The sequence below is a fragment of the Bufo bufo genome, chromosome 2 (genome assembly GCF_905171765.1).
Source record: "Bufo bufo chromosome 2, aBufBuf1.1, whole genome shotgun sequence".
Classification (NCBI taxonomy): Eukaryota; Metazoa; Chordata; class Amphibia; order Anura; family Bufonidae; genus Bufo; species Bufo bufo.
Genome location: NC_053390.1, coordinates 110,471,736 through 110,489,533, shown reverse-complemented (window position 1 = coordinate 110,489,533; position 17,798 = coordinate 110,471,736). Strand labels below are relative to the sequence as shown.

The window sequence follows — 17,798 nt, the reverse complement described above, 5'->3', positions numbered from 1 at the left end:
CCTGCAGTGCCTTGGCCTCTTCATACAGCTGGTCAGCGTAGGTCTGGCATGTGATATTGATGACCTGTAATAATAGATACAATATCCGTCAGTTTTAAAATCCCAGAAAAACTTTTTAATGTGCGATCTACTCAGACTATCAATGTTTGGCGTAGAGAATATTCCAAAATGAGGACACCATAAGCTGGTTTTTAGATGTCTGTATAATGTCCCCATTGGAACCCTCATGAGTCTATGAAAACCAGATGTAGATCACCATACAACTTCATGGAGATCTAGACTTGGGTCAGTATCAGAGGGCTCCAGGTATATATGTTACATGTCATTTAAGTGGGTTCTCCAAGCCATATGCACGGATGTTCATAATTATGTAAGCAAAATATGGAATTCCAGCCAATTGTATATATTTTGTGGTTTTATGCTGTCGCTGCTACTTATGCCTGATATACTGGACCTTTCACTTACCTGGATTATTTTTATTGGTATCACTGTCCATCCCTGTATCACATGTCCTTCACTGTAAGTTTCTGGGAATAGTTATTGATTCTTTCACCTACTAACATTTTTTGTCGAGGTCGTTTGCATCCTCCGTTGTCTCTTCATATAGCATTTTTTTTATGTCACTTTCAGAAGACTCTGTTGGGGAGATTTAGCAAGACCGGCCGCTGCTTGATATCCCCTGTGCTGCCAGAAGATGTGCCTAATTTATGATGAGGCGCAGGCCTCGTCGTAGATTAGGCGCATCCTCCTGCAGTCCGTGCACCTAACCAGAAATCTGAGCTGCAGCTCTGAGCTGATGTAGATTTCTGGCTTCATTTGCATCAGAAAACTGGTGTAAAAAAAGATAAATTTGTTGCAGCAGCTGGCCATACCCCTTTTAGGAAAAGAGGTGAGGGTGGTGTGAAAAGGCATTTGTTTCTATTTTTTTTTTTAAGTTGCATGTAAAAAGTCGCAAACTGACTCCTTTTCTGGCTCAGGGAGATGATAAACCCCCCATATAACTTTAGGATCATTTTATTCTCGTCATAATGAATTCTGTTTCTTTTTTCTCTTGTTGTCGTTTTCATATTTCCCTTAATTTGAGAATGTGTCCCCAGTTTTTTTTTTTTTTTGTTCTAATTTCAAAAGTTCTGAAGGCTTCAATATCCACAACCCATATCTCTTCTGTGCCATAAATCTCATATCAAAAAGGGGTGCATCACTTTTGATGCTTTTAAAGGCTATAAACACCTTGAGGGCGCTTTTTTATTATTTCATTTTACTCTTTTGGGGTAAAAAAAATATTTTTTTTAAATTGGTGCTTATTAAAAAATTTCATCAGTTTTTGTGATACACGTAGTTAAAAATCTAAGAGTTCTGTCAGCTGAAAAATCTAGAGACCTTGAAATTCAAGATTAAAAGATGCTGTAACTGTGACACCACTTAAAACATAAAAAGGCAGCTTTAAGAATGGTTTAGAATGAGCAATAGACTATTTGATCTCGAGTGTGGCACAAAGGGCTTTCTGTATAAGGAGGAAAGGTTGAGAGATGTTGACCCGCATAAAAAAAAAGACAAAGGGTCATTCAAGCATCAATAACTTATCTAAAAATCTCACCAGAATTATTCGCCAGAATAAAAATGACATTGTTTCTGGGATATATTCCTAAATTTGGTGGGAAAAAAATCACCATCAGTGCATCCTTTGATAGGCAGATGCGGTTACACGTTGGGAACATGCTTCTTTCACTTCTTTGTTGGTCCCAGCTCCAGGTTATACACTATGATGGTGGCAGCAGACTTAGAGATTCAAAAAACTAGATGTATGCTAGGTACATATTAGTCTTAGAGGGAACCTGTCATCAGGAGCAGCTCTAATTAACCAATGGCTTAGCTCATCTGAAGCAAACACTGTCTTTGCTTTTTATATTGATGCCATTGTTATGCTGAAATAACACTTTTAATGATTATACCAATTAGTAGTTTCATGCACCAAGGATGATGTTGCCACTGCCCTCAGTGCGTGAAAGATCCGCTCCTTCATTAACCCAGCCCCTCCCTCCAGATGTTTATTGACAGGGCCAGGCATTGGATACTCATACTTACCAACACTGCAGTTGGTAAATTAACCACACCCATTTTTGGCTCGGGACATCTCGAATTTGCCGAGACTATCTCTGAAAATTAGGGGAAGTCTCTGCAAATTTGGGACTGTTGGCAATTATGGATACTTCATACTGCGTGACCCTGTCTTCTCAAGCAAGCTCTGTACACATTGGCACATGTGCAGTAGAACCCAGAGCCTCTGCCAGGATTAAAACAAGTCTACTGCGCATGCGCCAATATGCAGTTGTTTGCACAAGAACACAGGACCAGGCAAGATGATTTTTTTTAATCACTGCTTTTACCAATCATTGTTCAAAAGGAGGGGCTGGGTGGCTGAAGGAGGGGACTTCAGTGCACAGAACTACTAATTTGCATGATCATTAAAAGTGTTATTTCATCATAGCAGAGGCATCCATTGACAAAGTAAAGGCAATGTTTGCTTCACGTTAGCAAGGTCTATTTGTCACTGCCTTTGGTTTATTACAGTTTCTCCTAATGATCATTGTTTGCCACAAAACTATTAGTAGAACCTATAGCTTTAAATCTGATGTTCTGATGTAATATAAACTGTATATTCTTTTTTGCCATATCCATGCAGGACATCCGTAACCAAAGGCGACACAGGCAACGGCGAAAAGCTGAACTTGTAAAGCTCCAGCAGACGCTTAATGCCCTCAACTCCAAGACCGCGTTCTTTGAAGACCAGATCACTTATTATAACACATACATCAAGACGTGTCTGGACAACCTAACTAGGAAGTATGTTCTGTTTACGTATGTTCATTATTATGTGCAGCTTCTGCAAAGAGGATAGGAGGAAGCGGGGCCACCCTACACCCCCAAAGTACATAGATAAAGATATAGAAGAGGTTTCAATATGTAAAATCATTCAGATGAATATGGCTAGCATCCAGACCTGGAGGCAAAAACTCACTTGTATAATAAAGGTCCTGCACTGAATGATGAAATAGGAAATAGGTGTTTCTGGCATAAGGTTAAGTTTGGTCTTCTAGGAGGCTAATGTATTTCAGAACTTCTAGCACTTCCTTGGATGCCAGCATATTATTATTATTTTTTACCAATGACTGGAAAGCACATGCAAGAACTGCATCACTTGTATAAATGTCTTTATGGGGTTGTCCCATCTGGACATTTATGGCATATTGGTAGGATATGCCAGAAATATCTGATAGGTGCAAGTCCTACCACTGCTATCTCCACACAACTATTTTTGGAAGTCCCATAGTAGTGAATAGAGAGGACACATAGATGCCCGCCCCTCCGTTCACTGCTATGGCTATTTTCAGAAGTCCCATAGAAGTAAATGTAGAAAATCAAGCATTTGCAAGTGGTGCTCTATTCGAGGTGGGGCCTCATTCATGACATAAGTGTGGGACCTGCACCTGTTGGACATTTATGGCATATGCTATCGATATGTCATAAATGTCCAGATGGGAATACCCCTTTAAATGAGGACTACTGATCTAATAGTGATTGAACCCAAGAAACTGCCATCCTTTCCCACTGCGCCATTTTTTTAGACAAGAGTTTCTACAGTTATTGATCGCATTGTACACATTGTATGAACCCTCTAAAACCAAGGTTGCTTCCAGATGGCTGTCATGGGGTTTTCCACAGGATAGTTGATATATGTTAAAGTGATAGGGCCCACCGATGGGGTTCTCACTGATCTCTAGCATAAGGATCCAAAGACCCCCACTCCTCTTCACCACCATAGTGAAGAGGAGTTTGTACGGAGCTACCATGTGCTGGTGATCGGACCAGCAAAAAATATGGATGACGTCTGTGTGCATTCCGTATTTTGCGGAACGGAACTGCTGGCCCCTAATAGAACAGTCCTATCCTTGTCTGTAATGCTGACAAAAATAGAACATGTTCTACTCTTTTGCGGAACAGACATACGTAAACAGAATGCACACGGAGTAACTTAATTTTTTTTTGCGGACCCATTGAAATGAATGGTTCCGCATATGGTCCACAAAAAAACGGACACGGAAAGAAAATACATTTGTGTGCATGAGCCCTATATCTTACAGTTCTTTAGCACAATCTTATCAAACTCAAAAACCATGTAGTTGCCTTCAACCTCTGACTGACTACAGATCCCGCAGTCCAGTTTATGGTAGTCTACCCACAGGGGGAGATTTATCATTCTCTCTGATCCTCTTTTTTTGGTGAAAAAAAATGTGCAAACCTTGCATTTGCGACCTTTTTAAACCCCACTTGCGGCAAATTTTGTTGCAAGTGGCATCTCTGTACCACCCTTGCCACTTTCCGAAAAGGTAGCATGGCGAGGGTCGGAGTGGGTGGGGCTAGCTGGTCCACCACATTTCTTTTCATTTGTGCCGCGTGGAGTCGCCGTACATTTTCTTCTGGTGCACCGCATGCGGCGCAGGAGGCATAAAACGCCGGTCTTTGATAAATCTCCCCCATTTATACGTGAAACATAGACTGTGGTAAATTGGGTTAAAAGTCAAAGAGAACACAGATGTGAATCTGATGTTTTGGTTATAAATTTGGGATTGGTATTCGGAAAATTATAACACTATGACATTTTGATCTTATCCTGTGTATTTTCATAATTCATTTCACACAGGAATTCAAGGCGTTCTATAAAAGTGGATGGGAAAGGAGAAGAGAAAGGCAGCAGCAAGAAAATGAAACACTCCTCCCTGAAATATACAGCAGCGAGACTACATGAAAAGGGCGTCATTCTGGAAATAGAAGGCCTGCAGACCAATCAGTGAGTAGCAGTCAAGTAACTCCAATACCAGTTAGGCCTTCCACTGTTTTCTGCCTTTGCATTAAAAAGGTTGAAAGACGCAGGTGAAACATGCAGCGTAAAGTCCACTGTGCACGTCCTGTACATGCTGCCCATATTCTACATGCATTTCTGCTGAAGAGATTTCTCAGCATTCACACCAGGTGTGGCCGTACTCTTAGGTCCCATTCTCATGACCATATTTTTGGTCCGCATCTGATCCGCATGTTTTGCAGATTGGATGCGGACCCATTCTTTTCAATGGGGCTACAAGAATGTATCTGTATGTTCGTTCCACAATCCTGCAAAAACAATGTCTTATTCTTGTCAGTTTTGCGGACAAGAATAGGCATTGTTACAATGGGTCGGGGGGAAAAAAACTGATGCAACACAGACGTCATCTGTATATTTTGCGGATCCGTGTTTTGCAGACCGTAAAATACATATGGTCCTGTGAATGCACCCACAGAGTTTTTCAATGTCAAATTTACTCACGGCTGTGGTCAATTTCTAATTGTCATGGTTGATGAACGATTTAGGCAGGGCCGGCGCCACCAGTAAGGCGACTTAGGCAGTCGCCTAGGGCGCCATGCAGCAGGGTGCGCCCGTTGCGGTAAAAAAACAAAAAATTGCTTATATAAGTTGGGGGCGTCGCCTGAGCGGCTGAGGCTGAGCGCTTGCCGCTCTAAAGAATCCTGCTCTGTGTTGTTGTTAATGTAGCGTGGCCGAGCTCTGTTCGGTCCGCGGTACAGGAGCTTTTGTTTCCTGTACCCGGCCGGACTGACAGGAAGTGCTCACTTAGTGTGCACTTCCTGTCAGTCCGGCCGGGTACAGGAAACAAATGCTCCTGTACCGCGGATCGAACAGAGCTCGGCCACGCTACACTAGAGGTGGGGGTAGAATGAGTGACAAGGGGGGGGGGGAGAATAATGAGTGACAAGGGGGGGGGAGAATAATGAGTGACAAGGGGGGGGGAATAATGAGTGACGGGGGGAGAATAATGAGTGACAAGGGGGGGGGGATAATGAGTGACAAGGGGGGTGGAAATAATGAGTGACAAGGGGGGTGGAAATAATGAGTGACAAGGGGGGGGATAATGAGTGACAAGGGGGGGGAATAATGAGTGACAAGGGGGGGGAATAATGAGTGACAAGGGGGAGGGGGGGTGGAAATAATGAGTGGGGAGGGGAGGGTGGAAATAATGAGTGGGGAGGGTGGAAATAATGAGTGACAAGGGGGGGGAAATAATGAGTGACAAGGGGGGGAAATAATGAGTGACAAGGGGGAGGGGGGTGGAAATAATGAGTGGGGAGGGTGGAAATAATGAGTGGGGAGGGAGAGGGGGGGGAATAATGAGAGTGACAAGGGGGGGGGATAATGAGTGACAAGGGGGGGGAATAATGAGTGACAAGGGGGGGGGAATAATGAGTGACAAGGGGGGGGGAATAATGAGTGACAAGGGGGGGGGGAATAATGAGTGACAAGGGGGGGGAATAATGAGTGACAAGGGGGGGGGGAATAATGAGTGACAAGGGGGGGGGGGAATAATGAGTGACAAGGGGGGGGGGATAATGAGAGTGACAAGGGAGTCCCCAGAGCCAGACTGCAGCCAGAGTCCAGATCATCTTATTGTCCTGGTGGTAAGTAGACAATGCAATATGTTTATTATGTAATTGTTTAGTTATTAATACTACATTGGAAACTAATTTACCTCACATTTAGGGTCCATTCACACATCCGTGTGTGTTTTGCGGATCCACAAAACACGGACAGCGGCAATGTGCGTTCCGCACTTTGCGGACCGCACATTGCCGGCACTATTGTGGACAAGAATAGGACATGTTCTATTTTTTTCAGGATCGGAATTGCGGATCCGGGTCCGCAGTTCTGGTTGGGGGCCGCACGTTGTATGGGCCCGCAATTCCGTTCCGCAAAAAGAGACAGCTACAAGAAGCTGGATTAACCCTAAGGGAAACATAGCAGTTCTTTTAATTAAAAAACTGAGAAAGGGGTGGAACATGATATGGGCAGATCATCTGATAAGGGGGGGGGGGGGGGGGGGGGGGCGTCAATTTTTATCTTGCCTAGGGCGGCAAAAATCCTTGCACCGGCCCTGGATTTAGGTATGCGAAAAAGAAACCGAAAGAACTAAAATTAGAACATATGAGAAACACACTTTACCCAATTTTGGTGGGATCAGCCAACAATCTAGTGTACATGGAGGACAGTTTTACAGTCTGTCAACATGTGTTGTCCCGTGAATGAATGATGATGATCTTAAGTTTTGAAGTAAGTGAAAATCCATGTCTACACTTCAATAGTATTAATGCAAACCTTCAAGATCTAAAAACTGAACTGCTAGCACACGACATGTCTACTCAAAGGGCATGAGAAATTGTCTTGCATGAGGAACTCTTAAAGGGCATCTGTCAGCAGATTTGTACCTTTAAATTTGTCTGACCTGTTACATGTGCTCTGTGTTGTTCCCATGTTCATGCGCCCGCATTGCTAAGAAAAATTATATTTTAATATATGCAAATGAGCCTCGAGGAGCAGCAGGGGTGTTGCCGTTACACCTAGAGGCTCTGCTCTCTCTGCAGCTGCCACGCCCTCTTCACTTTGATTGACAGGGTCAGGTATAATGCCTGGTCCTGTCAAAGTGTAGAGGGTGCGGCGGTTGCGAGAGATCAGAGCCTCTAGGTGTAATGGCAATGCCCCCGTTGCTCCTAGAGGCTCATTTGTGTATTAAAAAAAATCATTTTTCTCAGCAACGCGGGCACATATGAACATGGGACCAACACGGATCCCAAGCGCACATGTAACAGGTCAGTCAATTTCATAGGTACAAATCTGATAGATGCCCTTTAAGTTCAACAGATATCTATCCATGGTCACTCTTATGAAATAAATTCTTATTTTCAGTGATTTGACATGTGAGATGGCAAATGTTTTTTTTCTTTATATGAATTAAATTGTTGATTAGGATGGGAGCAAGGTAAACATTCACTCAATTATCTTCTTTCAGATTTAAAAATGTTCTCTTTGACATCACACCTGGAGATGAAGTTGGTGATTTTGAAGTGAAGGCAAAGTTTCTCGGGGTGGAGATGGAAAAGGTCCAGCTTCACTTTCAGGTATATACATTAAGAATACATAGAAATTATTCGACAAGTGGAAGATAATAAAAACCCGTTTGTTGAGGAAGAGTATCTGTGTCTAGCCCGTCTTCTCAGACAAGGAGCTCTGAATACTTTTTTCTGTGACTTGGTTGAAGTGTGTTACATATATCCACCGCCATACCTTCATTCAGCCCGCGCCCACCTTGCGTGGCAGAATTGGGGTCAGGGAACCACATATGTGCCATAAATGTCTCATGGGGATCTCTATTTAAGCACATAAAGACAACATCACATATCGTGGTTGTCTTTCTCAGGTGTTTAAACAGCATTTGTTGTCTTACTACATTTTTGTTTAAACAGCATTTGTCAGCATGAGTAACCCTATTAAACTAGGCATACTGCCTGGTAGGATTGATCATACTGAGTAAAATGATACCTTCTTGGGCCTGTGCCATAGTTCTCTGTCTCTGTGCATGCACAGTGGATTGGTTGCTACCCGAGCAGATACCTTCCGCCAAGACAGAGAACCCTGGTTCAGGCGTAAGAATACAGGGCCAGACAAGATGTGTGTCCCTATCAATCCAGGGGAAGGGGGAATAGCCATAACTGCAGGGTGTTGACAAACTGCTGCTCTTAGGCCTCGGGCTGGCCCCTCAGTGCTCCAAGAAGGTAATGTGCATATTAATAAAAATGGACTTTTCTTGGACATGGGTCACATAGAAGCATGAATAAGATATTGTTTTATTCAGCATGATCAACCCTAATAGGCAGTGATTTAATGGGGTTGATCATTACACACCAACTAAGCAGGAAATTATTGGGCCCGTTCCTTCCAGATAATTGCCTGCTCATCAGTCACGGTAAAGAGCTGCATTTACATACAATAATCACCTGCGCTGTATGGGGACGAGCGATGGTTATTGCCGTCGTTCGTCCCCATATACAGTTATTGTTTCTAGGAAGCGGATCGCTATTTGCACAGCACGATCTGCTGCCCAGAAACAATGATTTAATGAGCTGCATGAAAAATAATTTACCCTATAAACAAGCATTTTGCTCATTCATCAGGTGGCGGCACATTTACACATACAGGGAGTGCAGAATTATTAGGCAAGTTGTATTTTTGAGGATTAATTTTATTATTGAACAACAACCATGTTCTCAATTAACCCAAAAAACTCATTAATATCAAAGCTGAATATTTTTGGAAGTAGTTTTTAGTTTGTTTTTAGTTTTAGCTATTTTAGGGGGATATCTGTGTGTGCAGGTGACTATTACTGTGCATAATTATTAGGCAACTTAACAAAAAACAAATATATACCCATTTCAATTATTTATTTTTACCAGTGAAACCAATATAACATGTCAACATTCACAAATATACATTTCTGACATTCAAAAACAAAACAAAAACAAATCAGTGACCAATATAGCCACCTTTCTTTGCAAGGACACTCAAAAGCCTGCCATCCATGGATTCTGTCAGTGTTTTGATCTGTTCACCATCAACATTGTGTGCAGCAGCAACCACAGCCTCCCAGACACTGTTCAGAGAGGTGTACTGTTTTCCCTCCTTGTAAATCTCACATTTGATGATGGACCACAGGTTCTCAATGGGGTTCAGATCAGGTGAACAAGGAGGCCATGTCATTAGATTTTCTTCTTTTATACCCTTTCTTGCCAGCCACGCTGTGGAGTACTTGGACGCGTGTGATGGAGCATTGTCCTGCATGAAAATCATGTTTTTCTTGAAGGATGCAGACTTCTTCCTGTACCACTGCTTGAAGAAGGTGTCTTCCAGAAACTGGCAGTAGGACTGGGAGTTGAGCTTGACTCCATCCTCAACCCGAAAAGGCCCCACAAGCTCATCTTTGATGATACCAGCCCAAACCAGTACTCCACCTCCACCTTGCAGGCGTCTGAGTCGGACTGGAGCTCTCTGCCCTTTACCAATCCAGCCACGGGCCCATCCATCTGGCCCATCAAGACTCACTCTCATTTCATCAGTCCATAAAACCTTAGAAAAATCAGTCTTGAGATATTTCTTGGCCCAGTCTTGACGTTTTAGCTTGTGTGTCTTGTTCAGTGGTGGTCGTCTTTCAGCCTTTCTTACCTTGGCCATGTCTCTGAGTACTGCACACCTTGTGCTTTTGGGCACTCCAGTGATGTTGCAGCTCTGAAATATGGCCAAACTGGTGGCAAGTGGCATCTTGGCAGCTGCACGCTTGACTTTTCTCAGTTCATGGGCAGTTATTTTGCGCCTTGGTTTTTCCACACGCTTCTTGCGACCCTGTTGACTATTTTGAATGAAACGCTTGATTGTTCGATGATCACGCTTCAGAAGTTTTGCAATTTTAAGAGTGCTGCATCCCTCTGCAAGATATCTCACTATTTTTGACTTTTCTGAGCCTGTCAAGTCCTTCTTTTGACCCATTTTGCCAAAGGAAAGGAAGTTGCCTAATAATTATGCACACCTAATATAGGGTGTTGATGTCATTAGACCACACCCCTTCTCATTACAGAGATGCACATCACCTAATATGCTTAATTGGTAGTAGGCTTTCGAGCCTATACAGCTTGGAGTAAGACAACATGCATAAAGAGGATGATGTGGTCAAAATACTTATTTGCCTAATAATTCTGCATGCAGTGTAAATGTACAGTATATATTGACTATCTCCTTTTTCTCAATTTCAGGACCTACTGCAAATGCAGTACGACGGTGTTGCTGTAATGAAAATATTTGACAAGGCAAAAGTCAATGTGAATCTCCTCATATTTCTTCTAAACAGGAAATTTTATGGAAAATAATAATATAAATTAGTTCAGGTGACATACATGGGAACGCTTGGGTTAAATCAGTTTCAAAATTATTTTTTTGTCATTTCTTTTTATTTAATATATTAATTCAAGTCCTTGTGAGAGCAAAATCATTTTGCATTTTTTTTAAAATACCATAGTAAGTTAGCCAAAATTTCTAAGTTGATTGTATTTAAGGTGCCTTTAACCCCTTCAACGACAGGGAAATCCAGGCTCCCCTGAGATTTTAACCGTCCCACACTGAAAGGAGTTAGCAGTGCGTGGTTGCACTTTAGCATCTGTACTGCACATGTTACAGGTAATTTGATTTTTCTGTGGGAGACACAGGTTAATATATAAATGCTTTCAATTTTACTAGATTTCTAAATTCACTGACAAAATAAAATACACTATAAAAATTGTTATATATTTTTTATAAAGTGATGAATCTAAAAAAAAAAAAAAAAGCAACAAAAAAAAGTTTAAAAAGATACTTATTTGTAGTGTTATTACGCTCATAGCAGTCAATCTAGTGTGACAAAAAAGTACAAAAAAAATTGTCGGTGCTGATGGCTTCAAAGTAACATTGCAAAGGTGAATTTTTGGGGAATTTTGTAATGTTTTTTCTTTTTAGTAAAACATAATTTATAAATGGCAAGAAACTATTTACTGTAAACATTGCATGACCTGGACTTCTGAATTAATGCACTACTGCCTATGTTGGCCCTTGTATTCTACTCTCTGCGAGTCATACTGAATGGCAGTGAGGTATCGGGGTGATTATAGCTGTTTTAGGTTCAGAGGTTTAGCCACCTCAGTGCTGTGGTATGTGTCTTGGAAGAATAAAAGCAGTACAGTTCGGTTCATTGCTTTCTCTTCCATCACTGAATAGGCTACACAATGTTTGGTTTGTGCCTTTTTATATGTCTACTGCTCCGTCTTTGTAATTTTCTTTATTTTTTAATGCAATAAAATTAATTGTTTCATTAAAAAGAGATTATATGTAAAGTTGCAGTCCTTTGTGTTTTTTTTTTTGTTGTTTTTGTGGAAAGTTTTTGGTTGTGAATTAAAAAAATGCATACACAGTAGGACGAACAGCCAATTTAATAACTAAATTATAACAAATGGGTAAACAGATGGAATAACTCATGCAGTGTTTGTGGAAAAAGCCAAATACAGAATTTGATACAAAAGAGATGAGATTTATCAGTAATACCGTTTCGAACCGACCACCCAAATATGTGCAGAAATGTGGTCTTTTATGGGGATGTTCCTCTCAAAGAAAATAAGTATAAAGAATGCAGGAGTTAAGTGTCACACACAACCGTGCTCAGACTAGAACTAATAAAACAGCATTGATACTCTAAGCAAATCTCCACAGCCCAAACACATAACCATGGTGACCCCTCCCTTTCCAAGTTCAAGATAGCCCCATGATTCTTGGGCCATGCATGACACCTCAGTAAATCTTGTTACCCAGCATGGTTTCATTTTTATTCCTAGTGCCTAGCATGGCACAAGTGGTGTAACTAGAAATGACGGGGCCCCACAGAAAATTTTTGAATGCTCCGCCCTGAACCCCGGCCCAGACACCCCCCATCCCGCAACCTCTTCGCAACACCCACCCCTGTGGCTAGTCCAGATGACTTTCTCAGACCAGGCCCAGCAGCCTCTCCGTCCATTTCCTACACATATATACTGTATGTAATGTCATTGTATGATACTGTTGAGGGGGCCCTGACAAAATCTTTGAGTCCTCCTTCTGAGTGGGCCCCTTCTGAATTCAGGCCCCAAAGCAGCCATTTACCCTATAGCTGTGCCCCTGCATGGCACCCATTCTAATTCTTGGTCCCCAGCATGGTTGTCTATGTGAAATATAAAATGCAGGACACACAAGTATTTTTTGCACCTGGTGTTTTTGTCGATTTGTCTTTCTAGCTTATTTTAAAAAATGCAGCATGCTGTAGCTCTTGGCATATTTTCAGGCATTTTAGCATTGCTTTCAATATAGGTGTAAAGCGCCATGAAGAAAAACGATAGTGCTAAGACCCACACAATGGGTGCAACATTCTCTCCTTCTGTGGCCAATGTATTCATGGCGTGGTGGGAGAACAGTTTTTTTATTTTCGGACAGTAATCCATATTCCACATCTATGAAATGGTATGGGCTTTTTATCGATGATGTGTTGTGGGTACGGCAGGGTGATGCAGAAGATTTGATGTCATTTGTGGAGTATTTAAATAATTGTGTCCCCTCCATTAAACTTTCTATGGTCAGTGATTTTTCTTCTATTGTATTTTTGGATCTCTCATTGCGGGGAGATCCAGAAGACCATAGGGTTTATACCTGCACACATCGAAAAATAACTGCGGGAAATACTCCATGCATCATCCTGCCACCCCCTTCATGTAGCCAAAAACATTCCTAGACAGGAAATGCTGAGGGCTCGACGTAATTGTTCAACCCTTGATTTGTTTTCAAGGGAAGCCTCTGACATCGCAGTAAGGTTACAGACTTCTATATAGTGGACAGGAACTCTTGTGTTTACTCGAACCAAAAGTATGAAACAAATAAGAGAAAATATAAGAAAAGAAAACGTGATCGAATTTGTGCACGAGGTTTAAGTGAACCGGTGACTTTTGTCACAAACTACAGTGATGAGTATCCCCTTATCTGCAACATCTTACGTAAACATTTTCCAGTCATAGGTTATGATGAGGGCTGGGGAGATGTTGCAGAAGTAGGTATCAAGTGTATAGCGAGAAAAAGCACCGACTATTGGACAAAAAGTGAGTCCCAGTTTATTTTTGGAGAATATCACTTGCGAACCAGTTTGGTTGAATACGAAGGGTAACTTTAAATGTGGAAGTAAAAAGTGTATCTGCTGTTCCCACATCTCAATAAGTAAAAATATTGTATCTACATCGAATGGTAGCACACATGAATTGCGACAGTATATAAATTGCAATACAGAATATGTTGTGTATGTTATCACCTATCGAATTTGCGCATTGCAATATATGGGATGTACTACGAATCAGCTTAAGGTCAGAATACAAAAACACTTGAGTGATGTCCCACATGTTTCAACGCGCAATGTATCAGCAGCCACTTTACATTTTGCGATAGTTCACAAAGGCGATACCTCTGCGTTTTCTGTGCAGGGCATTGAAAGAGTTATTACACCGATCAGGGCGGGAGATCGCAGACAGAAACTTTTTAGTATAGAAACATATTGGATGTTTAACCTTGGAACATGCACACCGAAGGGATTGAATAAGAAGCATGATTTAACCCTACAATATAAATGATACATTTTCTATCTGTTTTGAGCCTCCGTTCCACTTGGCTGAATTTCCCTTTTGTTAGATTCTACTTACCGTCAGGGGCTGATTCCTGGTGGTGTGGATTATTCAATCAAGTGGGCGTTTTCATGCCAGTGCATAACAATCTAGGTTTTTAAGTATCTTTGTTTGTCTTGATGAAGGGCTAAGATGTAACAGCCCGAAACGCGTCACAGCAAATTGTCCTATTTGATATTGGATATTATGGAAGTCGATTAAAGCATATTTTTATGAGGAGCTGGATTCCATTTGTTCTTTCACAGTTTGTACCTGACCGAGTCCAGGTCTGATTTTCTGTGCTCCACTGGGAGGTGGCAGATGAGAGCTGCTGTGATTTCCTTTCACTTCATGCTAAGACACACTGTATGCAAAAAAACACCAGAAAAACATCCTCTGCTGGGTTTTTATTTTATAGTAAAAAAACACCATTGTAAAGTTCATGTGTGTAGTGACCCTTAAGGTGCCTTTCACACGGCCCAATGCAAAGTGAAAGACGGACAAATGATAACTTATTTTGATTATGCGTCCCCATTCTCTTTGCCTATTGATGGCAGCACTTCTCCTGTGTACACATAGTGATGTGCTGCCATGAATAATTTGATTGCCCAACAGTCAAACATTTTGCTCATTTGCTGGTCCGCCACACCTTTACAGAGGCCATTTATTAGGAATGAATGTTCATATTCCTAATAATTGGTCCATGTAAAAGGGCCCTTATTATCACCTTGGTGACCACCAATATAAGACGGCCTACTACAAGCACTGCAGCAAAGAGCAGGAGTTTGGCTCTTATGACAGCCGAGCTCCTGCTCTAATGGCCCGTCTCAGAAGAAGCCCCTATCCCAGCTGTATAACCCCTTAGTTGTCATGGCCAGTAGTGACCGCGGCATCTAAGTGGATTCAAAGGTAGGGGGCCCCATCTGCCATTGACACTGCTGGAAATGAGAAGATGGGATGTCAATGTCTGTCCAGTGAAGGCCCCCAGATCTGTCTTTGGTGTATGCCTATTAGGCCGTGCCAGAGCACAGCTTAGGATGGGTTCACATCTGCGTTCTGGATTCCGTTATGGCTGAACGTTATAAAATGGTTATAACGGAAAATAACAGAATCCATAAGACGGAAGGACGGATCCGTTATGCTGACCATAGACTTGTATTAGGATGGAATGCAAAACGGAAGCCTTTAAAAGACATTCCGTTTTGCTTTCCGTTTTAATAGAAGTCTATGGGGAAGCATAACTCATCCGTCTGGTTCCCGTTATGCAGGACTTTGGATCCGTTATGATTCCCCTCAGACTTCTATTAAGACCGATCAAAACGGAATGCCCCTAAAGACTTCCGTCTTATGGATTCCATTATTTTCCGTTATAACCATGTTATAATGGAAAGCCATAACGGAATCCAGAACGCAGATGTGAACCCACCCTTAATAGATTGCTTGTCAGTTTCATACTGATTGCATAATACACTGCACTACATTATAGGTACAATTGATTATGTAAGCATAGAAAATAGTTTTATTTTAAAAAAATCAATAAGAATGTGGCATCAATAAGTCCAAAGTCTAATATATCCCCTTTATAAAATATCACGGCTTAGTGATTAGCGCGTTGATAGCTGCACATATGCATATTGATTACTGCTTGCCAACTGGTACCAATAGTAATGCCCATCGATGGTTACTTTACCTGTCTGTTGATCTGGAAACTGTTTGGCAATGAGCAGGGGTGTATCGCAGCCGTCCTTAGTAATCCCCCTGTATCGGCGTCCCACGTGGCGTGGGAACTGCCGGTTCTTTCAGTGCTCGTATGTAGGTTTGGTTAATTGGGATAGCGGAGCGCTCCTGGTCCCGATATTAAGTGTAGGTAGATGTTCGATTCAATAACTTAATGATGGCAGATGCGATATTGCTGACTATACTGTATTTTCGGAATTACCAAACGCGTTTCCGAGTTGGCTGCTCCTTCATCAGTGGTGTAGGGATTACTAAGGACGGCTGTGATACACCCCTGCTCATTGCAAAACAGATCCCGGGTCGACAGACTGGTAAAGTAACCATCGATGCGCATTACTATTGGTACCAGTTGGCAAGCAGTAATCAATATGCATATATGCAGTTATCAAGGCGCTAATCACTAAGCCGTGATATTTTATAAAGGGGATATATTAGACTTTGGACTTATTGATGCCACATTCTTATTGGCTAAATCAGACTAACTTGATGGACAAGACATTGAGTGGTTGAATAGACCTATTGATTTAAATGAGATGAAAATTACATTGGGAACGATCCATGGTAGCACAACACCAGGAGCTGATGGCTTCCCTTTTGAAATGTATAGGAAACATGGGGATGTGTTACTCCCTTGTTTATTAGAAGTAATAAATACATCCTATAGGTCTGGATCCCTCCCTCCCTCCTTCATGGAAGCTATAATAACTCTAATACCGAAAAAAGATAAAAATCCTAACCTTATAACATCATATAGGCCCATTTCGTTGTTAAACACTGACTATAAAATAATCGCCAAATTATTTGCCAATAGACTTAAAACTTTGATTCATAAGATTATTCATAACAACCAAACAGGATTTATACCCAAAAGAAATATTAAAGATAATATACGTAGAAAGTTTCTAAATATACAGGTTGGGGAGGGGGAAGACCACTCCAAGCTGTCGCTGGACGCTGCAAAGGCGTTTGACAGGGTAGAGTGGTCTTTCCTCTGGGCAGTAATGGAACAAATGAAATTGGGCATTTTTTTCATCAAATGGGTTCAGATTATGTATCAGAATCCAATATTGAAAATTCGCATTAATGGGGAGTATTCGCCACTTTTTCAACTGACGCGGGGGACTCGTCAGGGATGCCCCCTTTCCCCTTTACTTTTTGCGATCTTTATGGAGCCGTTGGCTTGTAAGATCAGAAGCGATGAAGAAATTGTTGGGTTTGGTGGAGAGGGAGATATAGACAAAGTCATTTTATATGCAGACGATATACTATTATTTTTTAAAACTGGATATATTGGGCTTCCAAAACGTATGAAAATTATTGATGACTTTGGTTTAATATCTGGATATAAAATCAACTGGAGAAATCTATATTGTTACCTTTAAATCGATCGCCCCCCCCCCCCCCCCAACCTTAGTCATAGAGTGCACACCTTATCACCCACAGAATCCTTAACATATCTTTGTTTTCAAATTGGATCAAATTTGGAGAGTTATACAAAGTTAAACATTCTCCCAATGATAGGAAAAGTTAGGAATAAAATAAGAACATGGCAAAAACTCCCGATATCCCAAATTAATCGTATTGCCTTGATCAAAATGACACTACTGCCAATAATTTTGTATGTTTTGGTCTCATGTCCTATATGGATAGAGGACTCCTTTTTCAGCCTTTTGGACTCTTTATTTAATGAATTAATATGGGGTACACTCAGTAAGATGTTTAAAAAAAACACTGGAAACATACCAGGCATATTGCAGGGGTGTCACATGCTGTTACCTTTACTCCTATATGGAGAAATACATCTTTACCACAATTTATAAAAATTTCTGATACTAAATATTGGGAACTGAGGGGAATTTTATATATATCACAAATAATTTCACATGGGTTGCTAAAACCACTGGAAGAAATATTGCCAGACACGACACTTTGCT

At 41.4% G+C, this 17,798-nt stretch overlaps 1 protein-coding gene across 2 annotated transcripts in view; it reads left to right on the top strand.

Annotated features, from left to right (window-relative positions):
- IQGAP2 (IQ motif containing GTPase activating protein 2) overlaps positions 1-11,272 on the top strand; it is a 150,572-nt gene extending 139,300 nt beyond the window's left edge. For both annotated transcript variants that reach the window (XM_040421415.1, XM_040421414.1), the window contains 4 exons: positions 2,684-2,844; positions 4,703-4,849; positions 7,893-8,001; positions 10,684-11,272. In XM_040421415.1, coding sequence (XP_040277349.1) covers positions 2,684-2,844; positions 4,703-4,849; positions 7,893-8,001; positions 10,684-10,797 — 531 coding nt within the window. In that variant the 3' untranslated portion in view covers positions 10,798-11,272. The remainder of the gene's footprint in view (positions 1-2,683; positions 2,845-4,702; positions 4,850-7,892; positions 8,002-10,683) is intronic.
- The last annotated feature ends 6,526 nt before the right edge of the window (positions 11,273-17,798 follow it).